General features: G+C 45.1%; 8 protein-coding genes across 8 annotated transcripts; 3 read left to right on the forward strand and 5 right to left on the reverse strand.

The window, feature by feature from the left end:
* Positions 1 to 1,277: 1,277 nt before the first annotated feature.
* On the forward strand, positions 1,278 to 6,299 carry V8C40DRAFT_284976 (uncharacterized protein; the record flags this gene model as incomplete). The annotated part of the gene is made up of 4 exons (XM_083222263.1): positions 1,278 to 1,526; positions 1,582 to 3,207; positions 3,274 to 4,086; positions 4,137 to 6,299. The coding sequence occupies 4 exons, from the start codon at positions 1,278 to 1,280 to the stop codon at positions 6,033 to 6,035; spliced, it is 4,587 nt and encodes a 1,528-aa protein (XP_083066970.1). The 3' UTR covers positions 6,036 to 6,299.
* Positions 6,300 to 6,766: 467 nt separating this feature from the next.
* V8C40DRAFT_284980 (uncharacterized protein) lies at positions 6,767 to 8,476 on the forward strand. The gene is made up of 3 exons (XM_083222264.1): positions 6,767 to 7,477; positions 7,549 to 7,951; positions 8,016 to 8,476. Exons 1-3 carry the CDS (start codon positions 6,845 to 6,847, stop codon positions 8,375 to 8,377), a joined length of 1,398 nt encoding a protein of 465 aa, XP_083066971.1. The 5' UTR covers positions 6,767 to 6,844; the 3' UTR covers positions 8,378 to 8,476.
* A 187-nt stretch (positions 8,477 to 8,663) lies between these two features.
* On the reverse strand, positions 8,664 to 9,028 carry V8C40DRAFT_278832 (uncharacterized protein; the record flags this gene model as incomplete). Its single annotated transcript, XM_083221114.1, has 3 exons — positions 8,664 to 8,773; positions 8,825 to 8,874; positions 8,934 to 9,028. The coding sequence occupies 3 exons, from the start codon at positions 9,026 to 9,028 to the stop codon at positions 8,664 to 8,666; spliced, it is 255 nt and encodes an 84-aa protein (XP_083066972.1).
* A 3,441-nt stretch (positions 9,029 to 12,469) lies between these two features.
* Positions 12,470 to 13,982, forward strand: V8C40DRAFT_284985 (Phophatidylserine decarboxylase domain-containing protein; the record flags this gene model as incomplete). The annotated part of the gene is made up of 1 exon (XM_083222265.1): positions 12,470 to 13,982. The coding sequence occupies one exon, from the start codon at positions 12,470 to 12,472 to the stop codon at positions 13,901 to 13,903; it is 1,434 nt and encodes a 477-aa protein (XP_083066973.1). The 3' UTR covers positions 13,904 to 13,982.
* A 331-nt stretch (positions 13,983 to 14,313) lies between these two features.
* Positions 14,314 to 15,182, reverse strand: V8C40DRAFT_284989 (GNAT family N-acetyltransferase). The gene has a single exon (XM_083222266.1). The coding sequence runs from the start codon at positions 15,063 to 15,065 to the stop codon at positions 14,457 to 14,459; it is 609 nt and encodes a 202-aa protein (XP_083066974.1). The 5' UTR covers positions 15,066 to 15,182; the 3' UTR covers positions 14,314 to 14,456.
* Positions 15,183 to 15,838: 656 nt separating this feature from the next.
* V8C40DRAFT_278835 (uncharacterized protein) lies at positions 15,839 to 17,320 on the reverse strand (the record flags this gene model as incomplete). The annotated part of the gene is made up of 1 exon (XM_083221115.1): positions 15,839 to 17,320. The coding sequence occupies one exon, from the start codon at positions 17,318 to 17,320 to the stop codon at positions 15,839 to 15,841; it is 1,482 nt and encodes a 493-aa protein (XP_083066975.1).
* A 904-nt stretch (positions 17,321 to 18,224) lies between these two features.
* Positions 18,225 to 19,406, reverse strand: V8C40DRAFT_278836 (uncharacterized protein; the record flags this gene model as incomplete). The annotated part of the gene is made up of 1 exon (XM_083221116.1): positions 18,225 to 19,406. One exon carries the CDS (start codon positions 19,404 to 19,406, stop codon positions 18,225 to 18,227), a length of 1,182 nt encoding a protein of 393 aa, XP_083066976.1.
* A 650-nt stretch (positions 19,407 to 20,056) lies between these two features.
* On the reverse strand, positions 20,057 to 21,387 carry V8C40DRAFT_284992 (uncharacterized protein; the record flags this gene model as incomplete). Its single annotated transcript, XM_083222267.1, has 1 exon — positions 20,057 to 21,387. Exon 1 carries the CDS (start codon positions 21,380 to 21,382, stop codon positions 20,057 to 20,059), a length of 1,326 nt encoding a protein of 441 aa, XP_083066977.1. The 5' UTR covers positions 21,383 to 21,387.
* Between the last annotated feature and the right edge of the window lie 343 nt (positions 21,388 to 21,730).

Here is a 21,730-nt window from a genome sequence, read left to right on the forward strand (position 1 = left end):
ACTTTTGATTCGCTTACGGCAACCTGTGATTCATCCTTGGGGCCTGCGGTTAGTTGTGAAACCCGATTTCGAATTTTCCCACTGGCCAGCATTCGTTGCACTCGGAACTTGTTTTGTAGGGATCAGCGCTCTTTCGTCATGCGATCCGATTCTCTTCAAACACCGTGCTGGGTTTTTCCTAGCTTGCATTTGATCTCGTAGCCGAGACGGTGACAGGGCTGAGGTAAACTTCCGCTTACACATTACTCTACGAGGCAATTTGTGCGATGCTTTTGCAGGGGAAGCTACGATGCTATTCTAACTATCAAGTAACCTATTTTCAAGAAGCAGATTGCCCTAATGTCGATCTGGTTGCCGCACAGCCGATTGTAAGATTATTCCCGAAAGCCGAAAGACATGGTTCGACAGGAAGCTGGAAATACAATTGTCCCTTTAAATAGATGCCTAGGTACGGTAGGTAAGCCCGCCCAAAAGAAGTTGAGCTCAGATCATGTGCATATACGCACCCAGCAGTTGAGCCTCAACTGTCTTGCCGGGCCCTTGGCGGTTTAACCCATCTGTTTAGCCGCTTTGTTCCTTTGTTCCTATTTGCTACAACCTTGGTCACTAGAGCCGCTGGAAAGGCTCACTCGCTGCCTAGGAAGGAGTGATGATGCATATATGTTCAGTAATCACATTTCCTTCCTTATGGCTGAAACTGATATTGGTTGGTCTTAACCACCCAGCTCAACTGTCAAATGATTGAGATCAACAAGGGCACGAAACAACATGATCATATGCCTTTCTTTCTCTTGCGAAATTCTATATCCTTATGCCAATAATTCACATTCATTCTCTTTATGCTTACCTATCGTTTCGTTATGCTTCAACACATTCCTCGTTCTTTAAATTGCAATCTGGACATTAGTTTCGAGCTTCCTGTGCGCCTCGCGGGGTATGGTAATTTGCAACATGTGCATCCATCTAGTGACTGTCAGGTGCAGTCATGGCCAGGGTTAAATATTTCGCTACCTTAGTTGAGGTAGGATCGAGTTGTTTAGCACAAGGATATCCATCGTATTATTATAGCTGCAAATGCTGATCAACCAATCAACACTTGAGGGGATTCCCACCGATTTTCACTTGATCCTACATAAGATGCCTAATTCTCCCCTCTAGGACTTGTGCGAGATTTGGGGATAGGATTTAAAAACAAATACTTTGCCTTTTATTTTTAATTTTTTCCCTACATAACATTTGGCCTTTTATTGCGAACAACTGGTGCTGATTCCGCAGCGATGGCGGATCTCAGCATTCGTGGCATGTGGGATGAAGCCGGCAGGCGATTCCAGGCCCGCACAGAAAGGTCTCTAGACCTGAAGCCTCCCAAAAGTATAGACGACATTCGGGACATGATAGAACGCCGATACGACCCTTCATCTCCGGCAGAGTCAGATGGAGTCCATGAACGAGCTAAACGGATCGGCTTAAACATTCTATCCTGTATCAAGCTCTTGGGTGGAGTAGCAGCTCAAGGAGCGGAGTTGGTGAATGAATACAAGGTTCCTTGACACGCAACTACCTATTTCTAATGATTTGAAGGTATTCCAACCTGCGGGTGTTTGTTTCAACGCCATTTCTCTACTTCTCGATGTTCCACAGTCGATTCACGAGTTTCATGGCACAATTGACGCCGTCTTCGGAATTGTTGGCCCCACCCTCAGTCAATTCAAGATTTACGAGAGAATTGAACTGTTCAACACTATCGACCCAGAGCTGAATACTGCTATACACAAAGTCATGATAAGTTTTGTCGACATCTGTGCACTGGCAATAGTACTTCGGAAAGGCAGCAGGTGGAAACGGTTCAAGGCAGCTACAAAGCAAGCCTTACTGAACGATGATTCCGGCTTGAAAGATGAGATTGAGCAATTTGAGAAGCTCGTCAAGGGGCAGCAGAATGTCCAAGCTACCTTGACTTTGGAGGTGGCTCTAAGTACTAAAGCAGACCTTGCTACCATCTTAGGCAAGGCCTGTGAGACCGGCAAGAGGATTGATGACATTGCGATTGGCATCCTAGATCTGAAAGAGGCAGAGACAAATCGCAGCTTGGAGAAGTCGAGACAAGAAAACCTCACAAAGATTCGAACCAAATTAGCAATCGAAGAGAAGAACATCAAGGCCTCCAAAGATGTCTGCGAGAGGATTTGGCAAAGATGTATAACAGACAGCGGAAATTGGCTTCGAGACATGGAAGACTACAAGAAGTGGTCAGATAAGTCTACCAATGATGCAAGTCCATTGCTGCTACTAACCGGCGAAGCGCACTCGGGAAAGTCAAGCGCAATGTCGACTATAGTACACCAGCTCAAGGCTGCCCACGAGTCTCAAGGCCAATCGACCGCCCGAGCCCTTGTTGCTTATTATTTCTTCCCTTTCTTCGCTAAGAAAGCAGACGACGACAAGCGGCCGGCCACAACTGCGGTGAAGCACATTGCATACCAACTTGCTGAGCAAGATTCTGGCACTGCCAAAAGCATGGCCGCTTTTTGTGACGATAAACACAGTGAATCGTATTTTCGGGATTCTAGCTGCAAAGATCTTTGGCGCGAGCTTAAGATTGGGACGCCGAAGCCAGGAACCATGCATTTCATCGTTATTGACGGCCTGGATGGGTTGTTTGAAGGGCATCCTGAGGCCGCAAGCCACTTTCTCGATATCTTCGAGATAATCCAGAGTCAGACGTCCACTGGCAGCGATGGGAATCGGGTACGACTGATTGTGAGTGGCAAAAGCGATAATTTCCAAAGAGAATCTCTCCAATCGGCCCCAAATATCGAGATTGAGAAATACAATGGTTCAGATATCACGTCGTACATTCACGAAGAGCTGAAAAAGACAAATCTTTTGCAAGGCGAAGAGTCTGAAACAACTCGTCTTCGGACAAAAGTGCACGACCGGCTACTCGAAGAGGCCAAGGGGAATTTCCTCAAGGTGCAGACTGCTCTGGAGAAGATCAAAGATTTGATCATGTCAGATGGCTCGGAAGCTGAGATGGACACGATTCTGGACGAGTCTAACCAAGATAAGAGGACAATCTCTGAAAACGTCATTCTCGAACTTCAACAGTCTCTCAAGCCGCAGTCCATCGAAGAACTAAATGAGCTTCTGATATGGATCGTATACGGCTTTGTATACTTTGACGCTGCCGACCTGGAGGCTGTACGGGTAAGTGAGGTTGTGTCGTTGCGTATTGGCAAGGTATGAGGTAAACTGATCACTTTTTATTCTTAGTTCCTCCGCTTTGGAACTGTCTCTCTACAGAAACTTGAGGACAAGCTGAAGGGCATGTATTCTAAACTCTTTTTTTCTCACTATGGAAATGTGGCCATATTGCCATCGATCGAGCCTCTCATTACCAAAGAAAGGAACCGCCCACGGATCAGCGAAGATGCGCCTAAAATTTCCCTCAACCTGACCATCTCCAACGGCGACATTACAACTGTGCAGAACTTTCTCTGGAGCCTTTTTCAGAAATCCATGGTCGAAAAGTTCGAATTTGAACCTATATCTGGCCCTACGCGTTCTGCTGCCCGGGAAATCCAGGTCAACGAATATGACTCACATCTCGCTATAGTGAAACAGGGACTGCGTTTTCTCACATCTCCACCGGATGAGAGGACGAAGCTCATAGGCCCCTATATAATTCGAACACTTCATCGTCACTTGGAACACCTAAATCAAGCAATTGGCTATGATGAAATCCTTGCATCTGACAAGAAGGATATTGGAGACGGCCTTTTCGCTCTATTTGTCTCTGGAGATGTGATAGAGAAACACTGGTGGTCGTTTCAGGTTCATCAGGAGATGAATTGGATGGGCCAAGATGACAGAATTGAAATATTCCGGAATTGGCTGAAGGACCCGGACGCAATTGGTCACCTTGGCAGACTTGACAAGGATTGGCTGAGGACTGTGAATACGAGCCCGAGGCCGAATCGAGAACTTCTCACTCCCATGATGAAGACCGTTGCGCAACACTGGCTTCTAGGCAATGAATGGTCTGCTGGGGAGTGTTTCAATTTCTTGCGCCTGTTCATGCTTCTGGTAAGATTTATTGAAAGAACAAGCATGACTGTTGTGCTAACGCTCTGCAGGATCCGTTAGAGAAGCCATCTGAGCCCGAACCAATCATTCCGACGCATATACCTGAAAAGCTAGAGAGAGCCGAGCAATGGTGTAAGGAGATACTGTTGCCGAAAACACTCGATTGTCTCTGGTATGAACGAATAGGAGAAGCCGCCCAATACTTTGAGGACAATGACTCGGCAATCTCAAACTTCACAAAAGCAACCGAGTGCGATAATCCAAGTCTCAGCTGCTTCAAGAGTCTAGCTGAAGCATACTACGACAACGATGAGCTTCTTTCCGCATGCTCGATGATGGAAAAGGCACTCGATATGGTTAACGCAGCCGAGACACCAGATACAAGCGAGCTGACGAGCATCTACCTACGACTTGCATTTTGGTACAATCACTTGCAGCAGCCAGAACGCGCTATAATACATTATCAAAAGGCGCTGGAAGTAGACCCGGCTAATCAAGATGCTCTCAACGGCATGTTAACAACCTCTATTGCGTCAAGCTCAGAGCAAGCGACTCATGATCTCATACTCGAGATGAGCAAACTGAGCTCCAAAGAGCCGGGTGTCTACCAACTGACCTCAACAATACTCAGTCAAGCACTCGATTTCAGTTACACCGCTCCACTGCGTAGCCTGATCAGTATATGTCTTTCACACCAAAGTTGCATGGATACCTTGCGAGAAGCAATGGATCATGCAATTGAAGCGGCGCGAAAGCAGGAGTTGAAAATCGAGCTCCTCGTATTGCTGTTCCACCGCGGCCTAGCTTCTCTTTATAATGAAGATTTGCAACAATCTCAGTCAGCATCACAAGCGATCGATTTCTGGATGGACAGCTATACTATCACGGACCAACTTATTAGGAAGGAGGACGACGAAGATAACCTGAAATGGAGATACCAATCCTTTTACGACACTATTGTCAATCACTTGAGTCTTTACTACTTTGAGCAAACTAGAAAGTCGCCAGATTCTTCCGAATTTTACTCCAAGTTGGAAGAATTAAGGCGAGGCTTCCGTTTCTCTGGCATTGAAGGGATAACTGCAGCAGACATTTTCGCCTCTGCATTCCACACTATTCGCGGCGACAGAAGTGCGGCCAGAGAAGTAGTGAAGCAGTACATGCGAATTTCTATCGAAAATCTGTCTGATGACACGGATGAGAATGATTACTGGGCAGCGTACATCCAATTTAAATGTCTTTCAGCATGTGGAGATTATTTGAACGCATTGACGGCCTGGTCCCTTCTTGAACCGATTGAGACGGATATTGTCGCAAGAGCGCTCAATCTTGACGGAGGACCTCAGCAGTGGCTTATTGACGAGATGGCTTTGTTTATTAAGACAAAATGCCCGCTTGGAGCTACGCAGTTTGACAGACTGAATGCGGTGAAAGTCGAACTAACGGAACGATTAGCGGCAGCGAGCGAAGAAGGAGATGAGTCTGAGGAGGCACAAGCGCGTGTGGAAGAGATTCAGAAGGCACTCACTGTTTTAGAATCAGTACAAGTGCCGGAAACAAATGCGGCAGGTGACAATTCTGAAGAGGTGACGATCACGCCGTTGGAAGAAAAAGACATTGCAAAGAAGTTTGGCTATACCTGCGACGGCACATGTGGTGATAAACCGCTAGACTTCAACAACGGCTTGAGCATATGCAAGTACTGCTGGGATGTAGGCTTCTGCGATGAGTGCCTGCCTCTACTAAAGGCAAACAAGTTGAAGAAGATTGTGTGCAATCCTGGCCATGAATGGCTGGCAATCCCCAAGTGGAATCCGAGGGGCAACGCGGCGGTTCGAGATGGCGTGGTTCAGATAGGTGGAGAATTGGTGGATGGTGTCCGTGTCGGAGGCGAGACTGTAACAGTGAAGGAGTGGTTGGCTTCACTGAGGAAAGAGTGGGAGATATAAGGTGCTGTTGAGACGGTCGTGTCAAGAGACTTCATGCTCTTTGATACAATTTGACAGCTGGGAGTAGTTAATAACTCTGGATTTGTCGAAATGGCTGGTTGGGTTGCGGGTGTTGGCGATTTTTCTCAATCTGAACGGCTAGAGGCAGCTACGACATACTTCTCTCTACTCAATTCGTTTCAATGTACTTCTATGAAGCATGAATTTAGTCTTTCTATTGTCTATAGTTCATGAAATAGTCTTGAGTCATTAATAGTTATTCAGTCTATGACTTGGATTATTCGCCTCGCTTGTAGAGCAGTCGGATTGCAACATAAATCCTGTCACGGGTCTCGAGTTTCTGCGCCTCCCTTGGAGCCGCCATTCCCACCTGTTTCGAAGGAGACAGGGTATAGTTTTATATGTCACCATGAGGCTCTGCCTCTTACAACTCGCGCTTTCGATGGCCATTTATAGAGTGCTTGTCAATACTTGCGAAGCGCTATTGGATATCGAGCGACACTTCTCTCCGCGCACAGCCTCGTTATTGGCTCTCGCAGCAATCCTACAGGATCCTTCACGGTCAAGCGCCAGGGTTCTGCCGCATAGCCGATAGCTTTTGTCGCGATCAGGCTGTTAACAATGGTTTGTAGGAATAACATGTTTTAGCCCAATCAGCCTTGCCATCGCATCGTGAACAATTTTATTCCTGTGAGCCCCTCAAAACTTCACCAGAAATCTTACGATGCGGCGTGACTACATGTCTTCAACTTCACCACTCTCTTCTCCTCTCTCTGGCATCTCCGGGCGACGCACTGGACTGGAATGTCATGAGCACGATTTTTGACCGTGATGCTTCCGGGCTGGAGGTACGGCCACCTGATGTTGGGGGGTTAGAGGTCTCAGCCAAAGCCCAAATCGCGGATGGATTGGAAGCATTCGGTGGTTATGACGGTTTAGAGGTGGTAAGTAATGGACAGAATGGCATTGTTGGATTCAAAACCGAAGGTTTCATCGAAGAAACCGAACGAAAACCTCGGAGAACGAAACTGTGGCTCATCCTAGCAGGTGTAGCTCTGCTGCTTGTGATCGCGGGAGCCGTGTTAGGCGGCGTTCTTGGATCGCGACACAGTCACAAGGCGCCCTTGGAAACACCAGGAGCTTCCGCCACTCCAGAAGCTTCTGGCAAACCTCCAAGTTCTTCAGATCCACCGCCCAATGCCGTCTATACAACGTCAGGCATTGGCGTCACGGGTTGGTGGACAGGCTCGTCAAGCTTCACCATCCGTTTGATCTACCAAGGACACGATGGAGATTTGCGTCTTATGCGGTACCACTCTGGAGATGGTAAATGGTCAACACTGGCCAATTTGACGGGCACAAATGCCAAACTAGGCACCCCAATTGCAGCATCATGCTTCAATATACCATTCTTTTTCTTCACTCCGGTGACAAGCAGCAATGTGAGTCTTGTTCTTGTTCATCTCCATTGCTTATCTCCTGTTGCTAACGTGAGCCGAGCTCAATTGCGTAGAATTTTACGCAAGTCGAAATATTCTATCTCAACGAAGCAAACGAGATGCAAGAGTTCTATTTCAGAGAGCAGGACTCGCCTTCGCCTTCAGCACAAACTTTTAACGGGAGCGGAATCATGTCCTCTAAGGGTTGGAAAGCAGCAGGTGGTTCGAAGATTGCGACATATTGGCCCAGCGTCATCTTTCAAGATGACAGTGACCAGATACAGGAGGCTTACTATGCCAATCTGACATGGGCTCAGAGCGCATTGGACCTCGAATGCCAGAACAACTCAGCTTTTGCAGAAGTGCCTCATTCCGTAACGGCTGGAAGGTTCGGAGGCGAGAAGCTTATCTATCAACAGGATGATCAGAAACTCCTCATCGAGGAAAGAAACAATTCGACCGACAAATTCAACATTGGTGCGTTTGTAGCCCCCGCCTTCGGTCTTGGAATTCTCAAATTCTCATTCAGTGGTCAATACAGGTGCACCATCCATTGCTATCCCAGCCAACGCGGCTATGGGAGCGTTTACTGTTCCGCGAGATTTTGATACAAGCGACAGCGCTATGAATACCTATATTCTTTGGCAAGATAGTACTGGTACCCTCCAGATGACTTGGGAAGATGACGATACTGGGTGGCGAACCTCATCGACGCCTGCCTCGCTTGGTAGTCCCGATAAAGGCACGGGCATATCTTGCCTCACACCAACGCTCTGGGCCGTGGCGTCTTTGGTGTCGGGCTACGGCATGGCTCGCTGCTATTATCTGGTAGACGGGAACATAAGAGAGGTTCAATATGATGGCTCAAACTGGTCCGTGATTGGAAATGTGCAGCTGTATTAATGTCTTTAGAAGTATTCTAGTATGGGCGTATGGCAGATTAGAGTGTTGATAGATATGAGATTTAATTATTTAGCTAGTTTAGAAAGAATGAAGTAATGGGAATGTGTAGTGTCTCTTATAGCACTACCTGTACTTTGACCTACCGATGGAGCTGATGTGCATTCAAACCATGTCATAGAGATCAAGCTTGGGCCCATTTTTTTATTTATAGAAAAAAGCTACATAATAAAGTTCAAGCTTCCTAGCATGATTTTCTTAAATTAGAAGCTTATCCCATATATTTCTCCTAACAACTGTAGCCAGGAAGTCCAGATTCGCTAGTTGCAAGGATTCCCCAGGGAGGGTTGCAGTAGTTTCCGTTATTGGCATTGTCTTGGTTAAACTGATAAAACCACCCTGTTTATTGTTAGTAACACTCATGCCATATCATTACAACGCGATACGAACCATTGGCACATTGACAAACGGCGTAATTAATACCACAGCCAGGGTCCTCACTGAAGTGATCAAATGTTAGCTCATAATGAATCATGTAGAAGAGCAATCGATGACTAACAAGGCATAGCAACCAGAAGCCACTTGACGCTCTGTAATTGGGCTTGCAGCTACAAAAGCAGCGGGAATAGCCAAAAGAAGAGTTGAAAACTGCATGTTGGATTAAACAATGAGATTGGATATAAGTCGTGGTTAAGAGGAGTTGTGTGTCCTGTTGTCGTTATTAATCTGGCTTGACCTGTGATTGTTTGGGGTCCGAGGAGAACGACCGTTGATATTTATATTCATTTTGTATCTAGCAAAGAGTAGAATTTCACATTGATTCCATCTTGTATGAGTATCTTCGACTTCGCATGAATATGGATTCGACCGAATGTGCAGATGTAACACCACATTATCCGGGATCTTCAAAAATATCGACATATTCGGAACATCGATCAACTCGCAGGTATTACCAAAAGCGTTTCCAGGATCAATCCTCTATAAGAATATTATAAAAACGTCATCTCAAGAATTATTTTATAAAATGGATTTGAAGGAATGTATTCCTTTCAGCGCTGCCAGCGCATAAACTTCCTCTATTGCCGCATAACCGTGATCCTTCTCCGTCGGCTCGTCGGTGGTGATGAGGGGTAAGAAGCATCCCCCTCAGTCGACACTTTTAACCTCCAAATTATCGTAAGTTTATGTTTATAAGCTACTCAGCTGACTTGCATGTAGGAACTCCAAATGACGTCTTGTGTTGAATATTCTCACAAACCTTCCGGTAAAAACGGATGTTGCGGAACTTTTAGGATGCATCAAGAGCTGAAGGATTTATAAATGTAACCAAAGTGCATCGCCGCTCGTGTAGTGCCCAACTTCGTATGAATCTGAAAATCCGAAGTTTAGCAGACGAAGCTGTTTGTCAGATGATGATGTGAGAAATTAAAAATATCTCTGTTGTAATAGAAGAACTTGAGCCTGTGACAGCTGGAATCTTGAGAGCTTCACCGGAATAGGAACGTTGGCAAACTCTTTCCACGGAGTTGCAGAGAGGTGAACTAAATGATACAGACAAAGCCTTCGGTAATGTCATTTACTACCTATACATTCCATCCCAATGATCTATCTCTAGTTTTTTTTTTTTTTTTGAGTGTTTTGTTTACGCTCTAAGAGAGTCCAGATATTTTCTGCATATTATTATAGATCATGACTATTGACGGTATATCACGGCTATTTTCAGTGACTTGAAGTCCAACTAATGGTCGAAATTCTAACTATTCCGGTATGATAATGTATGTTGGCATGATCATTGCTTTCTAGCTGGTTCGTTTAATAACTACTGCTCGCAGGCCTGATTGTTGAGAGTTCGGACCTGCTTGGTTCTGATTCAGATGCAAATAAATCAGAGTCCCATTCTCGATGAACTAAGATACAGAATTTGTTTTCACGGCAATGAACTTCACCACCTCCTTCGTTATGCGAGTGCTGTGTGTGTAAGGCCTTCTCACAGAATGCTACGGTGTTTCTATGGATGGAGACGAAGATGCGCTCGTATAATGCTCCGAGAGACTGACATTCATCTTTTTCCCAACCGAGTTTAAGATAGCTCATACTTGGCTACGACATTGCCATTATTCCCAATATTATCGCATATAATCCTACCTTTCCAGACATACGGAATAGAACGCCAATGTCTCGACCATAACCACAACTCTACGTCCGTCCACGCTTAGGCGGAATTCAGCATGCCTACCGATAGACAATCCATAGGATAGGCACCTCAACTCCTCCTTTCTCACACTCGAAGTAATCTAGACGTGGTGAGCCTTGATTCGTTTCCACGTGTCTCATACGATTCGCTACTGTTGAGTCTCAATATTAAATGCACACATCTGCATTATCACCACACAACCACTGCTGGAGCATTTAGGTCGTGTTTAAAGTTTATTCGTCTTCCTCTTTGTCCTACATATGTATGTTTCAATATTGTCCTCGGATCGGGTCTCGACTTGCGGAATTGTTCTCATTTAATGTATACGCCGACGATCTAAGTCTACGTAAATAGGTTCTGGACCTTTGATATGACGTGCATACGCCACTCATAGAGAATACGTACAACCAAATGTTTCCGCTTTCTCACCGAGTCACAACATCGGCCTCTCATTCGTCGTGCGGTAGTGCAAGCCGTACAGCCGGAGAATGTCTCTTGAACAAAATTACGTGAGTCTGCATTCTGTTCCGTAAGGAGTCTCAAACTTAGACGCCGCTTGAATATCCTCGCCAAAGAGATTCAACAGAGTGGAGCATGAATAGATGAATTATATGAATTCACCTGCATGCCCCTCCAAGAGCGGTGTGACTACCTAATGGATTATGTGACAATGGCTAGATAAATCAATTGTCTTGTGGCCTGCATGCGCAAGTCCCCGCACTTTAAATTGCCTATTTTCCATACGGGTCTTTCTGGGTCGTGAAACCTGCATACGTATCCACGCCTCCATGCACATCATAACAAAGCACCGCCATCTTGTACAATACGTGTATACTTTTGAGGAATAGTCCTAGAGTGACATGCTGGGGAAAAAAATAAGAAACAGAAAACTAAAGATTCACCATCTATCTTAGCTGGTGATCGTGTCCCTTGATTTGGCCGATCTGGCGGACGATCCTCTTGGCAAGATGTATCTGATGTGTTGCCGCACATCGGATCTATTATTGGTCGCACTGCTTCACCCGAGCGGGGAAGCCATCTGATATTGGTCAACAGCCGTAAACATATTTGCCACTTCATGCAGTAATTCATTACCCTATGGGCTTCATATGCACAATATCATTTGCCAACACTTGGGCAGCTGCGGTCTCCTATGTATGGACTAGTTCTAGATCACTTTACAATTACTCGGTCATTGAAAGGTCTTACTGTATTTTATTCATCGATATTGCACAAAATATGTTCTTTTATTCCATGATCCATTAAAATAGCATGTATCGATGACCCGGCGGGTAAAGAGTAGTTCTAGCTGATATAACATTTTGTCTTAGCTCTTTCAAATGCAGGGCAAGTATATAAAGTACCCAGTATATGAATAGGACAATGTACCTCCGATGATCACAACTCGTAAAATAAATATTTTTGTGCACGAAGAATGTTTCAGTTTCAGCCAGCCACTGGAGTTCCATGTTCTCATAGACAACCTAATCTGGAAGATGTGCATAATACAGTATGTCATGCCTTCCGATCTCAACCAGTCTCATCAGGCTTCGATAGCCGTACCACGTAAGAACAATAATGGACCCTGTATCCATGCGGACTATTACTGTTACACACCACATCAAAGTGCGGGGCGATTCCCGTCCATCCAGATACGATAATTGATCATTACGAAGTCATTACGTCTCCTAGATGAGGAGAAGGAATCTCTATGTATCACTTTCTACCTAGAGATGATGAAGTCAGCAAGTTTAGACGTAATATATATAGATGTCAGTCGAGTCTCCTTCTTCTCAAAAACTCTCCCTTCTCATCATCATCACCAGCAACAGCAGCCACTTTATATAAACTATAATCCTGAGATCAAATCCTCTTCTATCTTATCAGTGACAAGATTCACAATGGCAGCAACTCAGTTTCCACTCCCAGTCCGCCAACCACCATTCCGTAGGATTGGGCACTGGCTACCTGAGAACGACAATCTTCTTATAGATTGGCTTCGCGGTCTGCTTGAGGAGATCGAAAGAGACAAGAAGAGGTTCAAGGGCCCATGGAAGCTCAGTCCGGAAGTGGATGATTTAAAGAAACATGTCGAGAGCTCTGCCGAGCTTCGCATGCTGGCTCAAGCCATGCTAGATGAAGTCCCTAACAAACCCCCCTACATCGATGACCCTGTTGGAAACAAACAGATCAAGTCTCTTGATGATTTGTACATTTGTTTCGACAAGGTTATGACGTCGAGGGCACCTATTTGGAGAAAGTTGGAATACGACGTGGGTCTGGTTGGATTTCCATTCAACGCCGTTTTGGATTGGCCAATGGCTACCCCTAGCGGATACGCGTTCTTTCTGAAGCCCGACATCAATAAGAAATTCGAAGTCATACTCAACACTTGGAAGACAAACTTCTTACAGACAATTGACTCCGCAAAAGTTCTGCTACCCAAAGAGGGTGACGATATTCCCTATGATGAGGCTTGGTTGAGCCCTGAATCGCGGAAGCAAATCGAGGACGATACCAATCTCGAAGGCGAACATTACAAATTCGAGGAACTGTTTGAGTGTGACCCAAAGCAAGACTACTGGGGTTTTACATCATGGGACGACTTCTTCATCCGAACATTCAAGCAGTACCCGGATAAAGAACTCCGCCCCATTCACTTCAAGGACAATGATGATTGGATCATAAACTCATGTGAATCCAAGCCATTCTCGCTCCAGCCAAATGCAAAAGACTACGACAAGTTTTGGCTAAAGGGACAGCCATACTCCATCATGGACATGTTGAATAAGAACGAAGATTATGCATCCCTGTTCGTCGGTGGCACAGTTTATCAGGCCTTCTTGAGTGCTACCTCTTACCATCGATGGGACTCGCCAATCAGCGGCAAAGTCCTCTACACTGAGGTTATCCAAGGCACTTACTTTGCAGCCCCCACTGTCACCGGTTTTTCCAATCCTGACGGGCCTGATCCGGCTTCTCCAGACCTTGCTCAGGGCTATATTACCCATTTCGCCACGCGAGCCGTCTATTACATTAAAAACCCAAAAATCGGCATCATCGCTCTTCTCTACGTTGGCATGGCCGATGTGTCTTCTTGTGAGATTAATGAGAAATTCATTGACCCACCCGAGGGAGGAGCAGATGTTAAAAAAGGAGAGGAACTTGGAATGTTCCACCATGGAGGCTCAACCTACTGTCTTCTGGTTCCAAAGGGAACCAAGGTTGCTTTCGTCCCCGAAGCTACTCCCCGAGAGGGACAGAGAAACATTCCCATTCGAAGCCCACTGGCTCGAGTGTACAATGATGATATTGAGGATGAACTCAGGAATTAACTGCCCGCCGGCAAATTTTGACAGGCTATATGTCTCTCTGGTAAAAGGTTTTCACTGTGATGGAACACTCGAGGGTCACGCAGGAAGGTGGTTTGCCACGGACATTCATTCAGATCTGTTAATGTGCTTTTCGTCACTCCTTGGCAAAATTATGAATATCAGTCATTTATAAACTATCTTCCGGTTAGCCACTAGTTGTGATCTCTAATGGTGATTTGTATGAAAAAGTTGCCCGCTCAACTTATCTCAGCAATTTAGTCTCGGTGAATGTCTGACAATGTGAACAGACACATACAACTTATATAAACAACAATTGGCCAGTGGGCATTCCCTTAGCAGCCTCAACACAAGCAAGACTCTCATTTAAGTGAATAGCGATGTTGTTCTAGGCTCACTCCATGAAGCTCAGTGTTCTATAGCAAAATATCCATTGCGCCAAATGTGGTATTTCCATCAGCCGCTGCAGACATGATGCACGGCGCCAGTGGGATGCCAAACAATGAGAAACGGTGAAACCAAAACAAGCTGGTAACATTTGGTGGCACAGTTCTCTTCATTTGCACTCCCATTCATGCTCAAGGATAGAGTATAGGACAGTATCAAACCACTTGCGCTGAAACCACACACTTTCACGCTTCCGGCCTTCCAACTTGAACCCAATCTTTTCCCAAAGCCTTATCGCGGCCTCGTTGTAGCTGAACGACCAAAGCTCAATGCGATGCACCCCCGTGTAATTGAAAGCCCAATCTACAGCCCACTTTGTAGCCTCAGCACCGTAACCCTTGCCGCGGTATTCTTCTGAGAGCCAAATAGCGAAACTGGTAGATCGATGATCTTCTTTGGACTCGAGTGACGGCGGGGTCATGTTCAAGGATCCAATTGGCTTTCCGGGGGTGGGATGTCCACTCTCAGATGTCTCTTTCAAGCAGATGAAGACAAAGATCAAAGCCTTCTTCTGGTACACTTCTAAAAACTCGTCCATTGACCTCTGGATTGGCGGTCGAGGGATTAAGGGATGACCAAGCTCCATGCACCCAGGCTCGCTAATGATTTCGTAGAAGGTGTCCTTGTCTTCAATTTGCACGCTGCGGTAAACAAGCTTCTCAGACACGAACAGTGTCGTCACAGGGCGCGGTAGAGAAGACATGATGACTTGGGTCATTTTAATCAGTGATATACGGGGTAGTGAAACGTGGTGATAATAGTATATGGAGGTGGAATTTCCGGAATACCAACTAAACTCTCTTCAAACCAGATTTATTACATCTAACGGCTATCAATGAATACATCGTGCTCTGGAATATATTCTTAAAGAAAGCCGTATTATAAAAGTGAATCTCGGGAGGATCAAGTCAGACAAGCCGCCCGCTTCGAAGAAATTAGGCAATACTGTATCAGGGCAAACTCATGAGTCCACTGGCGTTAACCTAACTGGGTAATTAAATCTCGCATCTCTTAGCAGAGCAAAGGTAAGCTCAGCTTAGGCCTACGTCATCTAACAAAACGGGGGCTAAAAAGTTAAATGTAAATAGGTGGTGATTGATATTGCTAGAAAGGTGAATATAGGTACATGTAGCCATAGCAACAGACTAGAAAAATATTGTGATAGTAACAGATACAAAGTACAGGTATTGATAGTCACAAAAAGTAGTGAAAGCAGCACAAACTTACCTGGGTGATGACTAGGTCTCTATTGGACGAGTAAGCATCACCCAACAAAGGCTCCTATTCCCATTACATCCATATATCCCCATCGCATCCCTCTATTCTCATCGCATCCCTCTATTCTCATCGTATCCCATTCTGACACTTGAACCTCGTTCAGTCTCTAGCATACTAGCTATTTTTTTTAATAATTTTTTTAAATCTTTTTTTTTCTTTTTTTTTTCCTTTTTAAAAGAACAAATTTGTGTAATCTCCCATTTACCTCCAATTTCAAAAGAGCAAATCAACTTCGTTCTGTGACTCCATCGCCTCGTACCATGCTCGACGCACTCCTCCAGGGTCCAGGTGTCGGTGACGAGATTGCAGTTCTTCCAGCTCGCTGTTTCTCTCATCTGTAGTTCCCCAGAAACCGTGTGTATCCTGGAAATCGCTGGTGAAGTAAGCCCAGAGTTGGTCGTTTGGAGTCCGACACGGCCCAAGGCCGTGATATGTATGAAGGGTATAGCGCCACTCCTTTTCGGTTCTGTCTTGCTCGAGCGAGATGTCGTAGTCGGTTGCGCACAGTAAGCATGATCCTTTTTCTGGGTTGAAGTTTTTAGATGTGAAGGCTTCCAAAACATCTCCCCATCTACCCGTCAGTGAAGCGATATAAAGACGTCGATCCACGGACTTTTTTGAGGCCTGGCGGTCATGGCGACAGGATCGCGGTAGCGATGCTGCACATTCCAAGTGTTGGCATATTCCAGGCCGTACGCTCTCAATCAGCCTTGCAATTTGTTCCCAGCGCACCAGCGGTCCAACCATTGTAAAAATTCGGCCGATATAAAGACTCCCATGGACGATTTTGGCGGTAGATTGACTAGAAAACCTCCAAAGATCTTTCTTTCTTGGGCTTATGGTCAAAGTCGGCTGGAAGATTCCGCTCGTAGATTTGCAAGAGGGGCTTGAGGCATACGAATAGCGACACTGACACTTACTCAATGCCAACTTTTCCTCGTAACTCGCAGAGGACTGTAAGCTTTGAAGCGATATACCGTGAGAGGCCCCATAGAAATGACGATTCATTACCAGATATGCAGTCATGAAACAAATGGTAGGAGTTTCCGCGAAGAGGAAATAGGGCGGCGACAAGTAGAGATTGCCCTTCCTATGAATTCCATTTGTCCACATGGAATTTTCGAAGGCTTGAACGGTCGATCTGTGGTTCTGCCCATCCCAATCGGCTTCGGAGTTTAATGGTCGGAGTCGATTGCAACACCAGCAGAAATAAGCACCAGGTACATCTTTTGACAATGTGGACAAGAACTCAGCCAGTTCTCCCTTTGTGAGACAAGGCAGATTGCCTTTAGGGAACAGAACCGTCTTTAAATGCGTGCAGGTCAAGGCCAAAGCTATTTTCCATTGCGCTTCTAGGTGATTGTTTATCAGGCGGATAATCTCGACCGGAAGATCCAAGAAAGCAGATGGCAATGTTCCTTGTTCTGTGTCGACCGATGTTCCTTGTTCTGTATCGACCGATGTTCCTTGTTCTGTGTCGACCGATGTTCCTTGTTCTGTATCGACCGATGTTCCTTGTTCTGTGTCGACCGATATTCCTTGTGCTGTGTCGACCGACGCTCCTTGTGCTGCGTCGAGCGATATTCCTTGTGCTGCATCGACAGAGGCATTCACTAACTGTAGTCCCCTTTTCAGAGCGCTTATAATTTGTAGCCTCGGGCTCTGCCGTTTAATTGGATAGTGTTTGTGTATCATTGTTCTTAATAGAGGTTGGTTTTCGAAGAAGAAAGATCGTTGCTCACAAAACTGAAGAATCATGGCTACTGCCGTTTCTTTATAGGCCTTTTGTAGCAAAAGGAGTCACATATTCACTCAATATGCTTATCTTACTTTGAGAAAAATTCATAATAAACTCAAATTTTGATCTTGGGCCTTGATCGATGATACTTTTCGGCTCCAGTCTTCAAGATTCGAGTTGGTGGATTGTGGCCGATCAGTTTGAACTACGGATGGATTCTAGATCTTGAAATAAAGGCCAGGTCGGAGCCCTGCTCTAAACTATACATTATGAATTCATTAGCCATCTTGAGGAACACGTATTCTATATCGAACTCAATAATATAATTGCCTATATGCGGCGTATGCCCCACATGACTCATTGACTTTTAGGAGGATAGAGGCGGTGTATATTATGATGTGTATAGATGCTAATACGAACATATGTAATGATATAAAGGTACATATACACCAGGTGGATTATAAAAAAAAACATTGTTCTTACACGTGGTATGGAATATATTGGAATCCCCCAGAAAATATAAGGTATGTCTGTCTGGGAGAATGTCGACAGCCTCTAGAACTGACTGAATGTGAATTCATTTCCAGACCCTAGCAGTAGCACATTGCGTTGATAGCTGGAAATGTACTGTTGAATTAGTTCTATTGACACCGAACAAAAGGCAAGAAACCTAGTTTGTCTGAGGAATATAAGAATCACTAGGCTGATCAAATCATCCTATCATGACTTGTTCGTCAACTCATAAGAGAAATATCAGAGTATATTATTCATTAACATACAGCGCTTGCTATCTTTAGCTCCCTTCACGCCAATATCGCTTGACATTCCCACAAGAAAACCGTAACTCGCTCTGACCCATCTTTAGCTCCCCTCATGCCATTCTCGCTTGACATTCCCATAAGAAGACCGTGCCTCGCTCTGACTATCATCATGTCTTCTACCCGAGTTTCCCACAAGAGATTTCCAAAATTTGTCTTTTGGAGACCGACATGATCCAAGGCAGTGATACGTGCTAAGCCTGAATCGCCATTCCTTGTTTTCTTTATTCTGGTGGAGTGACATCTCGTAGTCCGTATTGCAAAATCGGCATAAGCCGCTTTCAGGTATATGCTTGAGCGTTTCGAAATCCCCTTCCATATTGTATAGCCTTGGAACAATGGATATATAGCTGTCCGAGTCCCGGTGTGCAATGGGGCCATGATGAGCATGGCAACCTAGTCTTGCATCTGCCAAGCATACTAAATGGTTGCAGATCTCTGGCGAACAGCTACTGATGAGCCTCGCCATACAATTCCAAGGTACCAGAGGACCAACTATCGTGTAGAATCGACCCAAATACAGTTTGTCATGGATAATCTTTGGGATCATCTGAAACGAAATCCTCCAGGCGGTCTCTTTTCGATCAGGTTCATCTTCCTTCCGCTCATAGAGGCGATAGTCGGATCCTGTAGGACATTGTAACTCCTCCTTGGTTAGGCCTTGGAACGGTGAACCGTGTTGGCAATTATGCAACTCGATATGGTCTTGGAACGACGCATACCGCTCAAGAATGTGAAGCGGCAGGCCATGGGAGGAACCCAGAAAATGTTGGTTCATAACTAGGTAGGCATCCATAAAATCAACAGAGAAATAGTCTTTGAACGATGAAAAATAGTATGGAGCCGGTACATGCCAGTTGTTACCTGAACTGATATTCCACGTTGGGTATTTGAAGTGTCCAATGTTCCATTTGTGATCATGACCATTCCAATCCACATCTGGTATCAGTCGGCGTAACCGAAGGCAACAGAAGCAGAAGTATGTGCCAAGTATATCTTTCTGCAAAGTTGAAAGGAATGTGATACGGTCCTGTTTGCTGAGCTGCGGTAGGGTATTCTCAGGAAAAAACACTTTCATCAAGCATTTGCAAGTCAAAGCGAGAGATATTTGTGTTGGAATTGGTAGGTAAGATGCTATTGGGAGAAGAAGTTCGACCGGTAAGGACAGTAAGAATGGACATTCCCGATCAACAGTGGAAGGATTTAGTGCCAACTGGATATCCATTTTAGATATATTCTCGCTTCTAACCGTGGGCTTCGATGACTGTGCGGACGGTAGCAACTTTGTGGAGGTTGGTGAGTTGGCGAATCATGACGGGCACGCGGCCAGGGCCTACTTATATTCTTTCTAAGACGAAATTTATTGGGAAGGAAGAATGTTGCCCTCTAAAGCATCTAGAAAAGAAAATAGAAGTTATTTATATATATTTTTGGCCTATCTTATCACCATAGTAACAGGATGGCATACTAGGAGACGGGAAAGAACCCATACAGTTCGTGTTATGTAGAAACGAGAGCTACATCGCATATTAAACTTTAAGTAGTATCGACGTATGGATGTATACCTTTTTGGAGAAAAGAAGACGGCAAAGACGTAAGTAGAGATAAAATTATTAAAAGAGCATGAGATGTCTTCTGTTGTTTTCGCCTCGTGTCATATAACAACCTGCAGAGCGTGGCTTCCTCAAGTACACCTCTATGGAAGCTTCAATGTTTGTTTGAACATAACACGACAAGCTTTACTGAACTTGGGGCCACCTTGACCTCCAGACTATAGAAAAAGAATTCTTGGCGGGATAGAGTTTTCATTATATCCAAACTCATCGGTTTACATTGCCATTTGTGTAACTTAAGATGCGCTAGGTAAACTTATAGTTATTCGTCCGGTGCCTCCCTGTGCCACTTTCGCCGGGCTACCCCAGGATCAACCTCCAGATGGTGTGACCTTAATTCTTCGGCCCGGGGACTGTCCTCAAAGTCATACAGGCCATTGGGATCAAAGTCATACGCGTCATGATCAACATCCCGTATTAAGTTCCGACGACTAACTTTTCGGAGGGGGTTAACAAAATAATCCCAAAGTTTATCGCCCGGAGACCGGCATGATCCAAGGCGATGATAGATACTAATGTTGATGGTCGTTTCGTTGTTCGTTTCCAGATCAACTGAGATATCGTAATCTGTGCTACATAATAAGCAAGAGCCGCGTCCCGGACCAAACTTGATCAAACCCCCACCATCACCAAGGTAGGGACTTTTTGACCGATTGAGTTGACAGCAGCGCGAATAGTGCCTTGGTAAGCTTCTCATGAAGTAATAGGATAACGGAAACGCCGAGTAGGTGAAATGACTGCAGATTGGTATCGAAGTACTCTTCATCAACTTTTTAAGTTGCTCTTGAGACACTGGAGGCCCAGTTAACGTATAAAATCTGGCAATGAAGAGCTCATCATCGATGATCTTCGGGTTGGATCGAAACGAAAATCTCCAGGCGTCTTCCCTCCTTGGCAGCGCTTCGAGATTTTCTTCGACAAATTTGGTTTCTGGATGCACGAAATCCTCTGAGATATAGTTCCTTCTTTTCAACCTAAGGCGGGGCCTAAGGCATTTGCCTAATTCGATAACATCCTCGAGAATACTACATCGTTCGAGGCCCCGGAGAGATGTACCATGAGAGAAGCCATGAAAGTGTCGACTCATGACCAAGTTTGCTTCCATGAATGATATTTTGGTATCGAAGAGAAAGGAAGAAAGATATGGCGGAAGTTTAATGTTTAGGATATTGGTGGGATGGGGCACCCATCGTGAATTCCTGAAAGCTCCAGCCGTCTCTGTATGAGCTTGGTTTTTGTAATCAAGATTAGGATCGAGTGTGCGTAGCTTGTTGCAGCAATAGCAGAAATACATATTGGAGATGTCTCTTTGTAAGGTTGAAAGAAACTCGACCAGATCTTTTCCCTCAAGGCGTGGTAGAGTGTTTCTGCGAGTTAATTCTGAGAAGAATCTGCAAGTCAAACCTAAAGAAAGTTGCCATGGCGACGGTAGGTGACTTATGACCGATAAGAGGATTTCTGTTGGAAAAGACAATATTGGCAAATGGACGGGTTCAGTTGAGTCCCGAAGTCTTTTCTTAGATTTCTCAGCCTCAATGAGGCGCTGGCTTCGACGTCTGCGCGAGTTGGTTCTGGTGTTCTGATACATCGTGCGGAAGCTGAGCGTAATACTTAACTCATAATGAATCCAGCAAGATATCGACGAGAAACAGCATGGTTTATATAGGGAACAAGTAGATGGCTTAGTAGACTAAAGAAGCAAGCCAGCTAGCTGCATTCAATTTACATGTGAAAGAAACGCAGCCATATCGATCTGTACGTGTATTACCACTTGGTCCAGGCTCATCTATTCCGTACAAGGTTTTTAGTCACGGCACACCAACCAACGCGCAAAACCACCTCCACCAACTATTAGGCGCTGAGCTTGACATCAGTTTGGCGTCACGTAGACCCTATCTCCTCTATGCTGCACTCTCTAGAGGCGCAGACTTTTTAC

Source organism: Trichoderma camerunense (genome assembly GCF_050948025.1).
Source record: "Trichoderma camerunense strain CBS 138272 chromosome Unknown V8C40scaffold_38, whole genome shotgun sequence".
NCBI lineage: Eukaryota > Fungi > Ascomycota > Sordariomycetes > Hypocreales > Hypocreaceae > Trichoderma > Trichoderma camerunense.

Coding starts and splice junctions, on each gene's coding strand:
- V8C40DRAFT_284980 (XM_083222264.1), top strand. CDS start 6,845: ATGAGCACGATTTTTGACCGTGATGCTTCCGGGCTGGAGGTACGGCCA. Junction 7,478..7,548: donor CTCCGGTGACAAGCAGCAAT/GTGAGTCTTGTT, acceptor TCAATTGCGTAG/AATTTTACGCAAGTCGAAAT. Junction 7,952..8,015: donor GACCGACAAATTCAACATTG/GTGCGTTTGTAG, acceptor TGGTCAATACAG/GTGCACCATCCATTGCTATC.
- V8C40DRAFT_284989 (XM_083222266.1), bottom strand. CDS start 15,065: ATGACCCAAGTCATCATGTCTTCTCTACCGCGCCCTGTGACGACACTG.